At 35.1% G+C, this 18,306-nt stretch overlaps 1 protein-coding gene across 1 annotated transcript; it reads left to right on the plus strand.

The window, feature by feature from the left end:
* Positions 1–1,530: 1,530 nt before the first annotated feature.
* LOTGIDRAFT_236714 (hypothetical protein) lies at positions 1,531–14,682 on the plus strand (the record flags this gene model as incomplete). Its single annotated transcript, XM_009067774.1, has 15 exons — positions 1,531–1,692; positions 3,380–3,490; positions 3,712–3,789; positions 4,234–4,344; positions 4,533–5,166; positions 5,593–5,795; positions 6,021–6,400; positions 7,265–7,422; positions 7,688–7,899; positions 8,098–8,324; positions 8,527–8,685; positions 9,008–9,137; positions 9,261–9,360; positions 9,678–14,283; positions 14,308–14,682. 14 exons carry the CDS (start codon positions 1,531–1,533, stop codon positions 13,292–13,294), a joined length of 6,282 nt encoding a protein of 2,093 aa, XP_009066022.1. The 3' UTR covers positions 13,295–14,283; positions 14,308–14,682.
* Positions 14,683–18,306: the final 3,624 nt, after the last annotated feature.

Raw genomic sequence — 18,306 nt, forward strand, 5'->3', positions numbered from 1 at the left:
CATTCATTCATACGACAAACTTTGTATAAGTATATATGTATATAGGAATTCGGCATACTAATCAGTGTGATCAAAATTCATGCAGTGGATTCTTTCTTGGCGCAATCCTCACAATGTATTTTTATTAAAAACTTTGTCTTATACCTTGAGCAATATCCAATATTCTTTATCACGAAATGCAACGATTTGATTGGATTGTACTCCAGCAAATACAGCCAATCAGAGATCTAGCCATAATGTTTACAGCCTGTTTGTCGAGGGCTATGGTTGTACTCGCTGGTGTACAATCAAATCAAACAGCTGCATTTACAAACTTCAAAGATACAAGAATAGTGGCAATTGCAGTCAAGGTATAAGACGAAGTTTACAATAGTTTGACATAGTAAAAATGACATGACACATATTTTTATGCAAAGGCAATTGCAACAACGCTAGCACGTATACCACACGTATTTTGCTATTAATTGAATTAAAAGCTTAAGCGATATAAAAGAGGTGGTATATAAACCACACTAAAAGTCAATCCCTGTTTAAAAAGAATATAGCCTATAAAGGTATGGATTAATTCAAAACGACAAGCTATACCTTGTTATCAGGTTTTTAAAACTAGAGGATTTATTTCTGTTCAATAGTATATTCTATAATACAAGTTAAAGTTGAATTATAAGTCTGTAGACTACCCACATACATAAAGTTGGATTTCCCACGGTTTGGAAAAACGGTCGGTTTAATGTTTAAAAAAAAGTATATAAAACGATTTATCTAATGTCTTTTTCAAAGCGATTGTTATAATGACTAGTCAAGGTATTAGACACTTTTTTTAGAACTAGGACATTTTAAAATCAACATGACATCATTTGATTTCTGGATTTTCAATGTTCTGAAGATTTAGTTACGTAAAGAGATGCGTTGAACCTCTATCAAGAATATTTGATGGCTTGTTCAAGACCATAAGTAAAGCTGTTTGTATTTTATCAAGTGTAGATAAAATAAATGTTAAATGGAGACTCAAATTAAATTTTCTTAAATATGGGAATCCAACTTTAAGTAGATTGATAGGACAGGTTAAGGTACTTGAACACTTCGAGCGATTGGAACGTTTCTTTATTTGAATTAGATCTTAATAACATTATTTATATATATGTGTGTCTGTACAGTAGGCAATTACTTTCCTGTCCAATTGTCTAATACGACACTACAAGTTAATTTATTTGAGTGAATATCTATTTGAATCATGATTTGGAGACGGATTGGTGACGAAAGGCAAAACTTGCGTGTTCGGGGAGTAATGCATTAAATTTTTAAAAACCTGCTTTCGATTTGTATACTGTATTGGCATTGATTAACTGTTGAACAATTAAATATTGAACCGGATACTTCACGACTGTGTTGTAGCAACATTTTTTATCGTTGTTCATTTGAAAGCATGCCTATCTGCATGAATACTTCGTGGTTTACGATTAAACCTTAGACAAACTATGAGTATGAAACGTTGATTAAGGATAATTTGGAAAAAGCGATTCTTTCAATATGCCAGCAATCACATCTGTTTTGCCATCGATTTCAATGCCGGACAATAATTCAGGATGGAATTTAAAAACTGTATCAAAGAGACCCAAATCTCGTAAAGTGCGTTTAAAAAGGATAATGGATGTTAAAGCCACCAATAAAAGAGTTATAAAACTGATTCAGGTAAAGCAAACCATTGTTTTAATTTATTTTGAAGAATGCAATTTTGTCAAAGTTTCCCTGCTTTAATTCGATGGGGAAGCCTCAAACATCTCAGGGCGTACTACGGAAGCCATCTTGACAACTTTGATAAAATAGCTTCTTTAGACTTACTTTTAAATTTTGATGGGATGGGATTTTGGTAATATACGAGTAACATAAAAGGTCATTTTTGAAAGCTAAAAATGTGTCAGTCCGTGCTTCATTTGCCTGGAGATTTCATGAAACCATTTAAAATCAATAATGAGTATAATTACCACCTTACTATTATTAATTATTTATACTATAGTACTGTTAATTACTTAATGTCTAGTCACTACTAAAATATTAACTGACAAACAAAAGTTTACTGTTTTAAATTCTTAATGTATTGGATATGAAAAAAAAAACTAAAATCTTAATTGGTCATATTCAATTTGAGCTTAGAAAAAAAACAAGCTCTAAGCCAGTACAGCGTTGGTGACATCACGATAACCAGCAATCAGAGTTACAAAATCACTGAAGAAACAGTCTATGGTCTCTTTGGAAGATATTCCGGTCGTTTAAAGGTATCAGAAAGATCAACATGCCGCTTAATCCTCTAGTACGATATCATTTATAATAGTTGTTAAGTTTGGAATAAGTAGAATGTCAAAGGATTCGAGAAATGCCGTTAGAAACAGTCCTGTCCAACCGACCTCGTGTTAAGTAATACACGGTCATTCAACCACCAAACCAAACCTCCAGATCCGACTACCAACTTCCAAAACTACCGACAACTACCTAGTCTACGATATAACTTTCTGCTGCAAGCGGACGTAATCTACCAACCAACCAACCAACCAACCTAACTTAGATTCAACCAAAAAAAAATACACGTGTATTAAATGTCAACCAGGAGCCTAGAAAATTAATGGAAAATATTCCCACAAAAGAAATGCATTGATTAATTGTAAAGTAGCGTGTTAGGGTTGACGTATTTATTATGCTTTTGTCAAACGTGCTATTGAATCTCTACATATGAAAGAAATTAATACTCTAAAAACAAGACGTAGATCGTAAAAATATAATCAATTCATCGGTGTTCATAATATGGTTGAATCGAGAGCAATAAATAAATAACTTGTACTGATTCCTACTCCTATTATTTATCGATTATAAGGTTTTATTGGAAACTGATAATTGATCTATGCTTTATTTTGGTTGTAACCGGGGTGGTGGCCTTCACCATTTCTAAAATTTACCGTTATATCTCTATATTTATATTGCATAATTTTATTTACATGTTCATCAAATCATATGTATTATCTCTTTCATGTTCAATTTTTCAACTCGTTTGCGTCTTATAAGTTTCGTCTCTCTATTAACAGTTTTATCTGTATATCTTATCACTTTATTTACAGTTTCCATACATTTATTTACAGTTACGTCTCTTTATTTACACTTGTATCACTTTTTTTACCGTCTCATCTCTTTATTTACAATTAAATCTCTTTATTTACAGTTCTATCACTTTATTTACAGTGTTATCTCGTTATTTACAGTGTTATCTCTAGTGTTATCTCTTTATTTACAGTGTTATCGCTTTATTTACAGTGTTATCACTTTATTTGCAGTTTTATGTTCTATTTACAGTTCCCAACTCTTAATTTATTTACAATTATATTTACAGCTAGCAGATGAAGGTAGGAAGAGAAGTAATGTTTTACCACCATTAGATACAGAGTCTAGTTTTTACAGAACACCACGGAAAGGTGGTTCACTGCACAACCTTAACGACGAGGTAAGCTATAGTGCATTTTTATGTGAACTTCCATCATAGGATGCACAGTGCCACGGATCTTACACAACAATAACTTGAGTCCATAGTCAAACATTACGCAAAGAATCTGTCCACCATACTATAGTACAGATAACACGCCAACATAAGAAATTTTCCCACCAGTAGACCATCTTTACTGACCTCTTAAATTACTCAAAATCTATACGATGGCTTCATTTCAGTTAGCTGATGGGGCTTTACAAAGAAAATATAAGAAAATTAGTATCGATTTAGACAGAAAAATCGTTAACCATCTAAGAGTAAGTTTTATAATAGTTATCATTTTATTTCAATTTGAAAAAAATAATCTTATCACAAACTTTCAAAATATTGAAGCTTAATTGAAATGATTTCTTCCCAGGTCCTGAAGCATGCAAGAGCTCTATACACTGATACAGGCGACACAAACTCCGGTGTTACGATAGATATTTATTTCCAGTATCCTTGTATATTATACTTCTTAATTTGCATGAATATCAAGTTCATAGGAGAGACGATTCGATTCCCTTAAGTAGGAAAAATCACAAACGCAATGCTGGCAATTTCATGCGACACGAGCGTCTCGAGCGTGTGTGGTATATCATACCATACATCGTATCGTAGCGCATTCACAACAGATACTATGTCTCTCCGCAAAGCCGGCTGGATCCTTGACTCTCACTCTCAGAAACTGTTCCACAACGGCAAATCCATTATATTTACAGCGTAAATTAAGTAGAAGAATAGAACAGAGATATAATGAAAGTGATGAAGAAAATCAAGATGCAGAATATTTTTTAAAACAAGCCCAATTAAAATCACAGAAAACTGGAAAGGTTGGATACTAGTTTGTATATCATTAATAAAAGGATGCATAAAAAGTATTAAACTGTCGTCGTGTAGCGTGCATCGTGTTTTACTGCACGTACACGCGTATTTCTTAATTATGTATTTTTTTGTTTTGCTTTATATTCGAAAATGAAAACAACATATTTCTGAATGTATGCATTATTTTTCCTTGTAGTCCAGTGAAAAGAGAAACATTTTCAGTAAATACTCAGATATAGGCGAGATCATAACTGACAATTCCAAGTCACAAGGTCGTCGAAGCTCTTCTATACCAAAGTCAGAAAAGTTGGAAATAGAACATGTGCCTAATGGAGAAATCGAACAAGTTCCAAAACAGCGGGAAGAGAAAAATGAGGTGGTACCTCCAAATGCCTCAGAACCAGAAGTTAAAACAGAACAGCTTCAGGATAACACCGATCCAACGCAAGAAGATGCGGACGAACAGATTGGAAAGGATGGTGCACCAACAGTACTTCATAGTGCTCAAAAGAAGAAAAGTGTCTGTGTGACTGAGGTTCCTGTTGAACAGATGTCAGCTACAGAAACGGGTGAATCTGTCGACGAGGACGAGGAGGTCTTCAAACTTACACAACGAAAGAATACAGAAGTTCCCATCGAAAAGAAAGTAGATTTCCGCTTACTTGACATTAGTCCTGTAACCACACCAGTAGTTTACCGACCAGAGACTCGAGAGAACACAACTCTATCTAGTGGTACTATGATGAACAGAGTTTTACAGGGTTACAATTATAGGCGATGTCATCCAGAATCTAAGATGATTCAAATCTATGTTTGTTCAGAGTTTGTGGGTAAGTGTTTTTGTAAATCGTGTTACCGCAGCTTCTTCTTTATTACGTTATCTGGTAATACATCTTATTCTCCTATCCTCATCCAACAAGCCGAAGTCGTCCGTCGATATCTACCTCAGCAAGATGACATTTCCGGTACACTAGTAGGCTTGATTTTCGGAGGATTTTAATCGACAAACGAGACTGATTAAAACGAAAAAATCACCAATTTTATTAGCTATCCTTTTCCTCTATATGAGAAATCGCCAATCTGTTCTAATGAAAATGACAAAAATCTGTGTTGCTAGATGCAAATTGAATTGTTCGGCCTCAATGGATCAGGATGCTATTCTACATCTTATTTTTAAAATTGTTCACAATTCTCAAGACCAGATTAGTCCACAATAAACTTGTGGTGGTTTTATAATTTTAATATTTCACTTTCAGGGACGGAAGTTGAAAGAACACATTTGATGGAGAAGGTATATCCTAAAATAAGACGATATTGTCTGGAGAAAGGCTATGATTTTAGAGCTATTGATCTACATTGGTCGTTACAAGATGATGTCATAGATGATCATAGATTACCCAAACTTTGTCAACAAGTTATAGGGGATTGTCAATCTGATTCAACAGCAATAGATTTTCTGGTGAGTGTAAGGTCATTAGGAACTGCATAATCCTTGGTTCAACTTAAAGCAAGGTTTAACGTCTATATGACGTGACATACAAAGTGAACAGTTAGCCTAGATCAATCGACACTTTTAACGGAATGAAAATACTAAAAAAACTCGATTGTTTCAGACGATGTTGTTAAAGGACAAAGCTTTTTGTACCACTGCAAATTTGTGACCAGATTTCGTTTCTATTTCCAGATATTATGTGGTGAAAAATATGGAACATACGTTCTTCCACCAGAAATTCCGAAAGATGAATTCGAAGAAATTTATAACACAGCCAAAGCCTTTTATGACGAGGAAATGCAATTCATTAGGGACAAATTGATAGCCATTGACTCTAATCAAGATGTAAATCTAGACGCCAAAACTGAAGCATCAAGTGAGAATACAAATTCCGAAACAGCAGCTACCGACGATAAACCAAAGATTCGAGGACGGAAGAGTGTTATTAGAAAAGAGACCATCAGAGATTTGAAAGCTAGAGAAGAAGCATTGCCCGACGTGAAAGCATTAGAACAATGGTATATTTTAGATGAGAATAGTGTTCCCCCTGTTTATCGTCTACAAAACATAAGGTACGTATTGAAATAGTAGAAGCGGACGTTAGATACCGAACTAAAAATGGTTTATCGTAACATGGCCAAACATGGTTACGATGTCGTCGAAACATTTAACACGTTTTCTCAAAATCAGATGAAGATCTAACTTTTATCACGATAACTAGCCAATTGTTGTCAAGGACTTAAAACGGTCAAATTCGATGTACCTACTACTTTTCATCCAAATATGATTTAGCCGGAAGGATAAACAGACATGGGTTCACGTGTTTCACGCCTCTGTACATGTGGTATACAAAACCAAAATCACCACTCACCACCATATTTAAGTCGGCATCGTCATCATCCTTCATTACAAATTGCTTTAAATTATATTCAACTTCTAAATCGTCCTATATATTAATTATTATATCAACTTTGATTATTTAAATTCTGACGTGTTCATCTTGCATCTTATTTGAAGTGTACTGTGATATGTTTCCTCGTTACACATCGAGTGAATGTATGTGAATGTTCTGTATTGCGCAAATTACAGTGATTTTCTTGACTGACAGCTCATGTTAAGGGACCATAGGAATTGAAGAAGCATACACGCTCAAATATTTTCATCAACAGTATTGACATCAAATTATTTGTCTTTTTATCGTGTCTGGTAGACATTGACGACCAAAAAGTATAATTCGTTAAGGTGCAAAAAGACGTGACGTTGAACTCTTGTTTATAACCAAAATCAACTCGTCATTTAAGTACACTTCTTCGAGAAAATATGACGAATGGGGTGTGGTTTGGACACGAAGTGTAAAAATTAATCAAATAACTAAGCGTTATTGTCGTCCTTGTATTTTGAATTATCTCAACAAATTGCAATAATTGTATTTTCAGCTCATTTTATAAAGAAATACTCAATAAAGATACAGCAAAACGGACCCAAGCTAGACAAAACTACGGCTCTGTTATGAAGAAATTATTAAAGATATTACAAGAATATGCTCCTAAAGTTCTCGATGACCCTGAAGATAGACGGAAATATTTTATCTCTTGTAAGTTTCGATTTTAATAATCCGTTCAAATATAGTCCTTGAAATACTGTCTCCTTCATTTTCTTTGGGAATCTTCATTCAATGTAGATCTGCCAATATCCATCCAAAATCAAGTTAAATCATCACTTGATTGATTTGACTTCATAAATATTCATAACTTTTTTTTGTCTCTTTTGGCATAAGGGGCAAAATAATTGAGTAAAGTGCAATACCTTATGAAGATCAACTTGTTATCTATATCTATAGATATATAAACTGCTTTCAGTGTTCGAGATGGAGTTAGAACATGGCTTAGAAACAGACAACTCATCACCCCACTGTCTTCTGATACAAAGAACCATCAGAAATGTTAAAAATAATCTCGATGACGTCACGTCCGCTAAATATTTGGATGTCACTCATCCTAGAAGTCAACAAATGGACAAGTCGAGAGAAGAAAGGATAGAACATCTACGAGAAACTGTCTTGCCAATGAAGGTATGAACTGTTTTCTACAAACCAGCATGTAATAGTTTGGTATGAAAGAATATGCATACCACAGACAGGAAATTGTATTTAAAAATGAACGTGTTACGTGATATCTTTATATCATTTGATCAAAGCACTGATTTTATCCGGTTTGTAAGTTTGCAAATCTATCTTACCCCTTTAACATTTTGTGTTCACTGTATCTAGGTTCCCGAATCATATCGAACAGAGTTCAAGATTGAATGGTATGGCGGAGGAATCAACCCACAAACTAAACGAGAACATTCAGCATATGTTGACAGAATGTGCAAAGCGGTTTTGGATACGCTAAAAAGAGATATTGGTACAGCATTAGATGACGAAGGATCGATGTCCAATGAACAGGTTAAGTTATATGAAGAAGTTTCTCAACATGTCGCTCAATGTCATCATAGGTAAACAACTTAAAACATTTTTAACTTTGATGGGTTTCAATTATAAGCGAAGACATCAAAGACACAGAGCGATGACCAAACCATACAGAATTGCCAATCATACTTAGAAGACAACGTTGAATTCATATAGGCCTATTGTTTAAAATGGAAAGCTTTTTTTTCACCTTTTCCTGTGTAACAAAAGGCAATTTTCATGTTACAGATCCAGAAACTTTCACGGTAGGAAGGAGTTGTTGCAGACAATAAAAGCATACATGAGATCTCCTACCAAACTTCCCCTGGTTGTTCATGGCAAATCAGGAACGGGAAAATCAGCATTACTGGCCAAAGCTACCAAAGAGATTTACAAGTGGTTTAAAGGGTAAGCTTATAAATATACCAAATAAACAGCTTTAGCTATGTGGATTCCCCATAAGGAAAATTGAATTCATTTACATGCTCTTGAATGGAATATTTTTATGATAAAATTCAGTTTTTTTTATCAACTGTTATATTCTGCATTGCATCTGTGAAACTCATATTTTAGTTATTTCCCTTTAGGCAGTCAGTGGCTAACATTAGGAAGCCCTACGATGTTGAGGATTTGTTGGCCAAATCCCCAAACACCTAATCTTCAGATGACGATTCAATTCCGTACTAGTATATAGGATGTTACATAATCCTCTTCATAAAACCCTTTTCAGAACGGATATAAGAGTGATATACAGGCAAATAGCTACGACCATGGCCTCTACCAATATCCGTACCTTATTAAGAAGTATATGTCTACAGATGTGTGAGATTTTTGATGATAATTCTTGTGACATTCCTTCGGTAAGAATGATAAGTTTTTATATCCTTAAACTTTTGCATCTTTTAAATCAGTAATCTTTAATTGGTATATCCTGTCAACACTTTGTTGTTAGTTTTATAAATTTCAATTTCCGTGAATTTCAGGATTTTAAAGGTATCGTGAATGATTTTGGATATCGAATGCAACAGGCGACTAAACAGAAGCCACTAGTTATTGTTTTAGATGCTCTGGATATGCTCTCGGGTAAGTTTTCTCGTTATAATTATTGTTCTATCTTAAAGCAATGACTCATCAAGCTTTCATTTTCCAAATTCTTGAACACAGTCCCAAGAGATAACTGGCACATGACCACGTTTGTTTCGCTAACCTTTATTCATAGAGTCAATTGTCATCAGACTACAAGGCATGTCAGCACAATTTTTGGAGACGAAGTAAAGAGCTTTAAGAGCCTATAAGTAAATACGCACTACTATGTAAACAGAAATTAAAAACATATTTAGATATCTGAAGAGGGTGTCGATTTTCAATCTCGGCAAATCATCTTGATTGGTATGTTTCAGATGCCCATGATGGAAGAAAGCTAATTTGGTTACCCAAAGATGTTCCGGATCACGTCCATATCATAGTTTCTACTCTTCCGGATGATAAATACCTCTGTTATCCAATATTAAAGAAACAGTACGAAGGAAGCGAAAATTGCTTACTGGGAATTTCAGATATGCCTGAAAATGATGCCATAACTATCTTACATCACTGGTTGAATTCCCATAATCGGGCTTTAACAGACGAACAGTACGAAGTACTCCTAAATGCTTTTGAAAAGTGTCCAACCCCTCTGTACCTCAAATGTGCTTTTAACGAGTCTCTCTCGTGGACATCGTACACAAATCCTGAAATGGTCAAGTTGAGTGAAACGGTTAAAAAGATAGCCACCATAAAATTTGGAAGACTGGAGCGAGATCATGGCGAAGCGCTGGTGAAACGAGCTTTAGGATATATCACTGCGTCCAGAAGTGGTATCACTGATCTTGAAATGGAGGATTTACTGTCAATGGATGATGTAGTAATGGATGAGGTTTATGCTTTTCATAAACCTTGTAGTAGGCGCCTCCCACAATTCAAATGGGAAAGTCTAAAAGTGGACCTTGATGACTACTTGTTGAAACGTTCCGCTGACAACACCACTACTCTATGTTGGGCGCATGTAGATTTCTGTGAAGCTGCCCAAGAACGGTACTTAAATCAAAGGGATAAGGCGCCATCATACCACAAAGCGCTCGCTGAGTATTTCAGAGGAATATGGGTGGATAAGCCGAAACCATATGCAGGAAATGACAAAGGTGCTGATAGATTGCTGTCGCCACAACCACTATATTTTGAACCAGAGAATCCTAACCCAAGCGGAAGTGATCGAGTTTACAATTTAAGGAAGCTAAACGAACTACCATACCACCTCCTCAGTTCACAACAAAACAGTCTTCTAAAATCTGAAACATTATGTAACTTCGAATGGATTTTAGCTAAATTATGTGGTACCTCGCTTACAGCATTACTTGAAGAATATCAGTTTGCTCACAGTGTTGATGAAAAGGACTTCGACTTCAAAGCTTTATCTGATGCCCTCCATTTATCAAGCAATGCCTTATTATGCGAACCAAAACAACTTGCATCTCAACTTATTGGTCGACTTCATGGTATTTTGTCAAAAGACGTTCCAGCTACTGCTGGCGATCCTAGAAAATATCCATTTCTTCACAATCTTGTAGCTCAAGCCGAAAATTCTTCACTCCCTGCTCTTATTCCGTCCCATGGATGCCTCACTGAACCCGGGGGAATCCTTTTTGATCTACTCTCAGGGCACACTGAACCAATTACGGCAGTTACGCTTACAAATGACGGATTCAAAGCTGTTACATCTTCAAAGGATGGTACTATGAAATTATGGGATTTGAGATCAGGAAAGGTGGTGAAAACGATAGAAAATGTTGGTCATCATGTATCAAGAATTCGACTGGCCATGAATAACACATACGCCATTACCTCCGAAGATAACGTCATCAAAATTTGGTCCATAACCACTGGAGCCAACATCCATACCATTTCTGAATACGTTGATCCAGCAGTTACCATCACTGCATCCGATAGTTGTACACTGGTGGCATGCTTCTATGGTTCGAACATGATTAGAACCTGGGATCTCGGTACCCTAACCTTCACCGGAGAGGAACGTATACCAGGAAGTTGTATCCATAAAGATAGATCTATTTTAGCCGCCGATAATTCACCGACAGATAAAGTTCTTGTAGCTTTTAGAAGTGCCAACACAGCTTTAGTTATTGGTGCCAGATCTAAAAAGGTGCTACAAAAGTTAGTTTGCAACGAGGAGTCTTCTTCTATAGTCGCCTTAGCTATTACGTCAGAATATTTTGTTGTGGGTTGCCGACAGCAATATATGAAACTCCACGAAATTTATCAATTGGAACTATTTGACGCAAAGAAGGGTTATTATATAAGAAGTGTGAGAGGATGTACTCACGATCAACTGTCAGAATTGCACCTGAATCTACATGGATCTCACGCCATTGCTGTTTGCACTTCGGAGAGAAATAACACATCCGATATAGCTCTGTGGAATTTAGAAACTGAAGATCATAAACATCTTGCCACACATGCACGACTTTCTACTATTGGGGCTTGTTGCGATTTCCGGTTTTGCTTAACTGCAGCTAAAGACGACAACACTTTAAGAATCTGGAATTTAAGTAAGCAAGTAAATCAACACGCTCCAAAATTAAAGAAGGCATTAGGTGTTGGTCAGATTTTCCCTATGAAGGAGTACCCTCGTTATGTTGTTGCCAAAGCTGTAAACCATGGACCAATAAGTGTTTGGAACGTAGCCAAAGCCAAGTGCCTGCAGACGGCTGTTAGAATTGAAAGAGGAATGACCGAAACATCCGACGTGGTTATTGCTCTTAATAGCCAACTTGTCATTTTAACTGATAGAGGATTTTCAAATGCAACCGACGATTCCAAACCAGTTTTTCAAACAGTGCTAATCTACAACTTGAAAACCAAACGTTATGAAAGAAAGTTAACAAGTTGTTATATTGTACCCGCACCATCTCATGAGTATGTATTACTTGATGAAAATCATCTGATGGGACCATCTGATAACAGAACCCATTTCGTTGTGTGGAGTTTACAAACTGGACAAGTCACTTACCGAATCAGAACTGACTTCAAAGAAAAAGTTGCCAAAACCAAGATGGCTAAAGGATTAGCTCTGTTGGGAATCGGTGGAAATAAGAAGAAACGTGCTTCAGATTTATCCATGACACCGTGGGATCTTCGTGCTGAATCGGATGCTGATCGAGAAAGGCGACACCAGAAGGAAAAGGAGCAAGAAAGAAATCGTTTAGCTGAGTTGAAGAAAGAGAAGGAAAATTCCATGGAACAGTTTATAGTCAGTGGTAATCAGAAGAAAATAGTCGCTTCATTTTTCGCTCATCATCTGTGTGTGTTCGATATTCCTTCCCAGACACATACTCAGGTCATCGAAAATGAACACTCGATGATGTTCCTGCACGTAGCAGCATTGACATACGATGGAGATCACCTTGTTCATGCAAATTATGACGAAGAAAGTAAAATCAGTTACGTTACATTATGGGATTTAACGACAGGTGAAGTAAAACGTAGACTCAAAAATGAAAGTGACGTTTGTTCTATTGGAATAACAGACAATGCCAACAGAGTTGTAATAGGAAAATCACCCAATGAACTTCATATTTGGGACCCCATGTCTCCAAATTCACTCAAAAAGATCAAGGGATATTCTGGTCTAAAGTTTTCTATGGGAAGCAAGATATTTATCACTGAAGAGGGTCGGCGTGCTATTGTTCTAGCGGGTGACATATCTGTATGGGATATAGAAAACGTATCGGTTATGGCAGTCTTCACACCAGACACCAAGATAATGTGTTGTGAACTGGCTTACCACGATAGTCTGATAACGTTTGGCTTGTATGAACGTTCAGAGGTGATTATATTAAAACTTATGTGTAAAGGACAACCTGTAAACAAAGTTGAAGATTCTAAGGATGAAGATTTGGGTGCGAATGTGTTTGGTGAGAAGATTGAGTCCTCTGATGAAGAAGACGATGAGGATGAAGGATGAAAGACCAATCTAACTGATCTAACTTGTCCAAATCACGACCAGCTTATCGCTAATAATGAGTCTTCAACTTCGGCTTCTTTGGACTGAATTGAGAAGGTTAAATGTTCTCATTGCACCTTCTCCCGTCTTGTGCTGATTTTCGACAAGACTACATACATTTCTATGAAGTAGGAGTCCACGAAATGACTACAATAGTGAACCTGTCTCTGAATGAAGGCTTAGATTATTTCTGGTGTTCCAATAGAAGTCAAACGTTCTTGATGCGAAATGTTTTTTCTGAGATTTTTATTAGTGTACAACGAGTGCTTAGAATTGTCCAAATTAATTTTTGTTGAATTTTTATAGTTTATTTTGATAGGTGTGACTTATAAACGAAGGAAACTGTTGTTTCGGACATGTTACCACGCAGCATTATAATGTATCATATAGTTTGATTTTTGACTCTAATATATAACCAATGCTTTAATTCAGAAAAAAAATTCTTTGATTTATTACTCAATTCAAGAAAGCGTGACTTCCTGATGCAAGTATTTCTGATCCAAAATTTCCATTCCAAACTGCCCACATCAGCCATCAGCTGACGACTAGATTTACAAAATCTATATATAAACATTCTAACTTTACTTTAACACGAAGCTTTTTTTGCAATATCCTCGATGTTCAACGTAAAGAACAAGCGTTTTTTTTTATGTGTATGTTCAATCGAACATGTACCTTATTTATCTCAAATTCCATGTCCTTTTGTAATCAGTGTATTAAGTGACATCTGCTACTTTTTTTTTTTGATGTATACTTTTGTCTACCAAACACAAAACGCGAACTTTTTTGGTCGATATATATGTCGTAACATGTAGCCAATTAGCCAACAAAAAATTTTAGTACAATTAAGTGACAAATTTTTAGCTTCTATATATTATGTGTCATGGAAGGTTATTTGTGTATTTTCACATGTTTAAATGGCAAGAGCTTCGAAGTTTTTACCTGTTTCGGTTAACACAGTAAATACATTTATGGTTTGGTTTTTGAATAACCATCAAATACAAAGCTCTGTATTTGGAGAATCTTTTAATTTCAATGGATTTAACTAAAAAAAAATTTTTTTTTGCTTATAGTTAAGACTATGATATATACATTTATGATTTGACCAGGAAAGAAATTTTCAATTAATCGAATTATACTTCTAAATATAAGTAATTGTTAATAATTTTAAGTGTTTCCAGTTTGGAGAATATTTGTTAAATCGATCTATTAAATTACTTTAAGCTAGCTGTGATATTTTAAGATGTTAAATATTGTAAAATCTATTTGAATTATAACTTAGTTATTTTATGGTGTTAAATTCTATTTTTGTAATATTGTTTTGTTTATAAAAATATATTTGAAAATATGAAAAGTGTGTTTCATTTTTTTTTTACAATTTCTGATGCAAGGACGAATATGGGGTATAAATACTCTAATCTAAAATCAACGGATCAAGTCCCAAAATCGCTGGAATCAACAAAACAATGGTCTGATAGTAAGGTCCAGGCCGTAGAGTAATGGAGGCATAAACGACTTCAAAATTTTAGAAGTGTCTTTTTGTCATAATATTATTTTAAATCAACCCAGGCCCCCTCATATTTACTAATTCCAATTTTATCTCACTACCGTCTAAAAAATCCCACCTTTCAATATGAGTGTCTCATTTATAATTTGTGAACGTGAATGAAAGTTCTTGAATTTGGAAGTCATGGTATTATTTTGGGCGTATTGTTGAATGAACAGGAAATAATTATCTGAAATAAAACAGGGTCAATAATACTATTATATTCTAATTGACTCAAGTGTAAAAAATATGCCTTTTATAGCTCAAGTCCGTCAATAAATTACTTCCCTTATCGATTTTTTAATTTGAAAAACAATTTTAGACGTATATCATTTCTCGCTTTTGACATTCTGCTTCTATTTATCCTAAACAGTTTTACCTGGTCGTCAATCTAAGCTAGGTGTTCTTGTCATTGATAAAATCAGATGAGGACGATGATCACTAACGATCAACAACTACATGCCAATAATGATGTGTCTATGATTAACAATGATGTTTTCATAACGTATGTCTAATCCCGTGCCATATTTGGTATACTTTTTCGAAATGAGTATAAAGGTTAAAGCAAACTTTTTGAAAAATGGAAATCATACATCGTCCTCTGCAATAATATGATGCATTTATCCGTTTTGATATGATATATATTTTAAATTTAAAAAAATATGTTAAAGCGCACTTATCACGTCTTACGAATGGTGAAAATCTTACAAAATTTACTTTTTTATAGACAAAATAAAGTGTGACGCATTGGACAATATGACTGGGTCAAAGTTCAATAATAACAAAAATTTAACATTTGCTTTAATAGAGGTACATATATATTCTTACATGATCTTGCAAAACGAAACGTAATAGAGGCCTCATAAATCCAGAAGATCCAGTTAAATAAAAGACAATAATTCGGATATTATTTCGGATGTAATAATACAGTGGTAAATACGAGGGGGTAAGTTTACACATTGCTACATTATTAAATGAGTTTTGTGGATTGATTACAAGTTCGTTTTATTACATTAAGGTTAACTTTAAACTCGACCATCCATCGACTTAACATTCTAAATAAGTTTGGAATTTTTTTGTACAAGATAAATTTATGATTTGAAGAAATCCTAAAAAGAAATGATTGTTTTTTAGGATCACAAACACCACAGTTAAACCAAATAAATGTTAGATATTCTGTATTAGTTAATTGTCTTTTTCTTTTCATTTTAGCTCAAGGTAGAGCATAACAAGCGGAGTTGGGTGTCCATCCAGTGTATCACCAACGAATTGCTAAGAAAACTTGGAATTGTTAGCAATGTTTTTTATCATAGAATCAGTGGTCATTCACTACTGTTTCTTGCCAGAGATCCAAAGATTTCGTTTTATCCTTTATGGACGCTTTTTTTGCCAATGTTTGAACTAAAAGGGTTCTGTCTGTTTTATTTATAACAACTAGTTTCTTTTGTATGCAGATTTTTTTATATTGAGCTGGTTTTAACATACTGCTAAGTTCAGTAAAGGAACGTTGCATAATCACTAGCACATAAATTACAGAATATCCAAATTCAACAGCCTTTTTAGAATAGACAATTTAACCATTACAGCATTTTGAATACAGCATTTTTTTTATTTAGTGGATAATAAAATTGTAGATCCGAATTTTACGTTAACAGACACATACACTGACAGAAAGCACTGATGATTGGTATATCACCTGGTTCCGATTAGGTTGGTTTAGATCAATCGGTTTTAAAGAACATAATCACAGTAAACAACTACATATGAATCTTGAAGTATGATGCAAATGATATGACTTAAAATTTGGTCTGCAGCCTGCAGCACGCATCTGCTAAAGCGAGTCATTGGAGCGAGTCCTGAAAAAGAAGAGCCAGAATGATTTCATAGCAAACATATTCTTACAGAACGTTAAAATATTATCAAGTCATGTTGCAATAGGCGTTGTCCGTAGCGGTGTTCGTTGCGGCATTATCGATACAGTAGAAAATAGTAGCAGCGAATAGTGTCCGCACCGTGTTCGGACCCGTATGTCGAGTATGCCCTTTTTGCCCCTTCTGTATCGATTATTCCTCACCGTAAACCGTCCTGAACACCATATCTCTTCTAATTTTTCTAAGTTAAATTAAGGGCAATCATTAGCTTCATATTGACTACAGAAATACAAACCAAACTTTTCTTACCAATTAGCTGCGTTGATAACCAGGCAAAAATTTAGTTTGTAGATTATATAAATCCAATGGACTAGAGGTTGGTAAACGTTGCCGTTGTTCTTCTTGCAATATATATAGTAAATATCGTAATAATTTTTCGTCTTCTTGAGGTTGAGATTCTTTTGCTTTTTGCACCTAAAAGAAAAACAGCAGATGCCTAAAATATTACAAATACACAAGATATATTAAAAAACATTGGCCTTTTTTGAATAAGGCGAAGACAATAAAGTATAAAAAAAACGGTAGTCTAAACATGTTCATACGCTAATTTTTCAAATTATTCATCTGATAAGCAATTATAATTGTCTCTTTTGCATTTGCAGACTAATTCGGCGACGTCAATAGCAATCAAAAATATTTATTGAAGGTCTGTGGACGCCAAACTCATACGGAATCTGTCCACTTAAACAGTAATTGACTTGCATCTGAGAACGGTGACGACATAAGTCAAGTTTATGAAGTGGTTAGTGATATCAAAATGTGTTGATGCATTCGAAATCCAATATGTGTGTGATGATATCGACGTAATCGCTTTAAGTACATGGCAACTTGTTTAATAAGGAAACAAAGCATATTTATTAAGTAAATTCTAAAAAAAATCATAACTTACTTGTGGTTGTCTGGATCTTTTTGTAAACTGAAAGAAAGAATACATACTTCAGTTACATACAAATCGATCGCACATGAAATGAAATGAAATGAATAGAGTTTTACGTCCTACTCTTCTGCACCATGCAGGGTGCCATGAGGGAAATTTTGCCAGGACAGCGGCATTAGCCTGCTCTTTTTCGATTTCCAACTGTCGAGGGATCTTTAACGTGCACAACCTGTAGCACACGGGGCCTCGGTTTATTGTCCCATCCGAACGACTAGACGCTTTTTCCATGTCAGCTCCTCTTACCTGCATCACTGACAGGGGGAAACCGGGTTGAAAAATCCGAAGGTATTATCTCGACCCATGCCGGGATTGAACCCTGGAACTTCAGGTTAGCGAGCAAGCGTCTAACTCACTGAGCCACCGCGGCTCCCCGCACATGCATGAGAATTCCATTAGCCTAAATTGGAGCGGAGAAGAAGAACGATTTCACTTTGTTCACCTGATTTCTTTGGACAACTGGAGTCAAATCTCTTTTGTATTACAACTTAATAATCATTTCGCTCACAAATTACTAGGCCTACACACAAGATATGCTAAGTAATCAATTAACAGAATTTTT

Source organism: Lottia gigantea (assembly GCF_000327385.1).
Source record: "Lottia gigantea unplaced genomic scaffold LOTGIsca_86, whole genome shotgun sequence".
In the NCBI taxonomy this organism is placed as follows: Eukaryota; Metazoa; Mollusca; class Gastropoda; family Lottiidae; genus Lottia; species Lottia gigantea.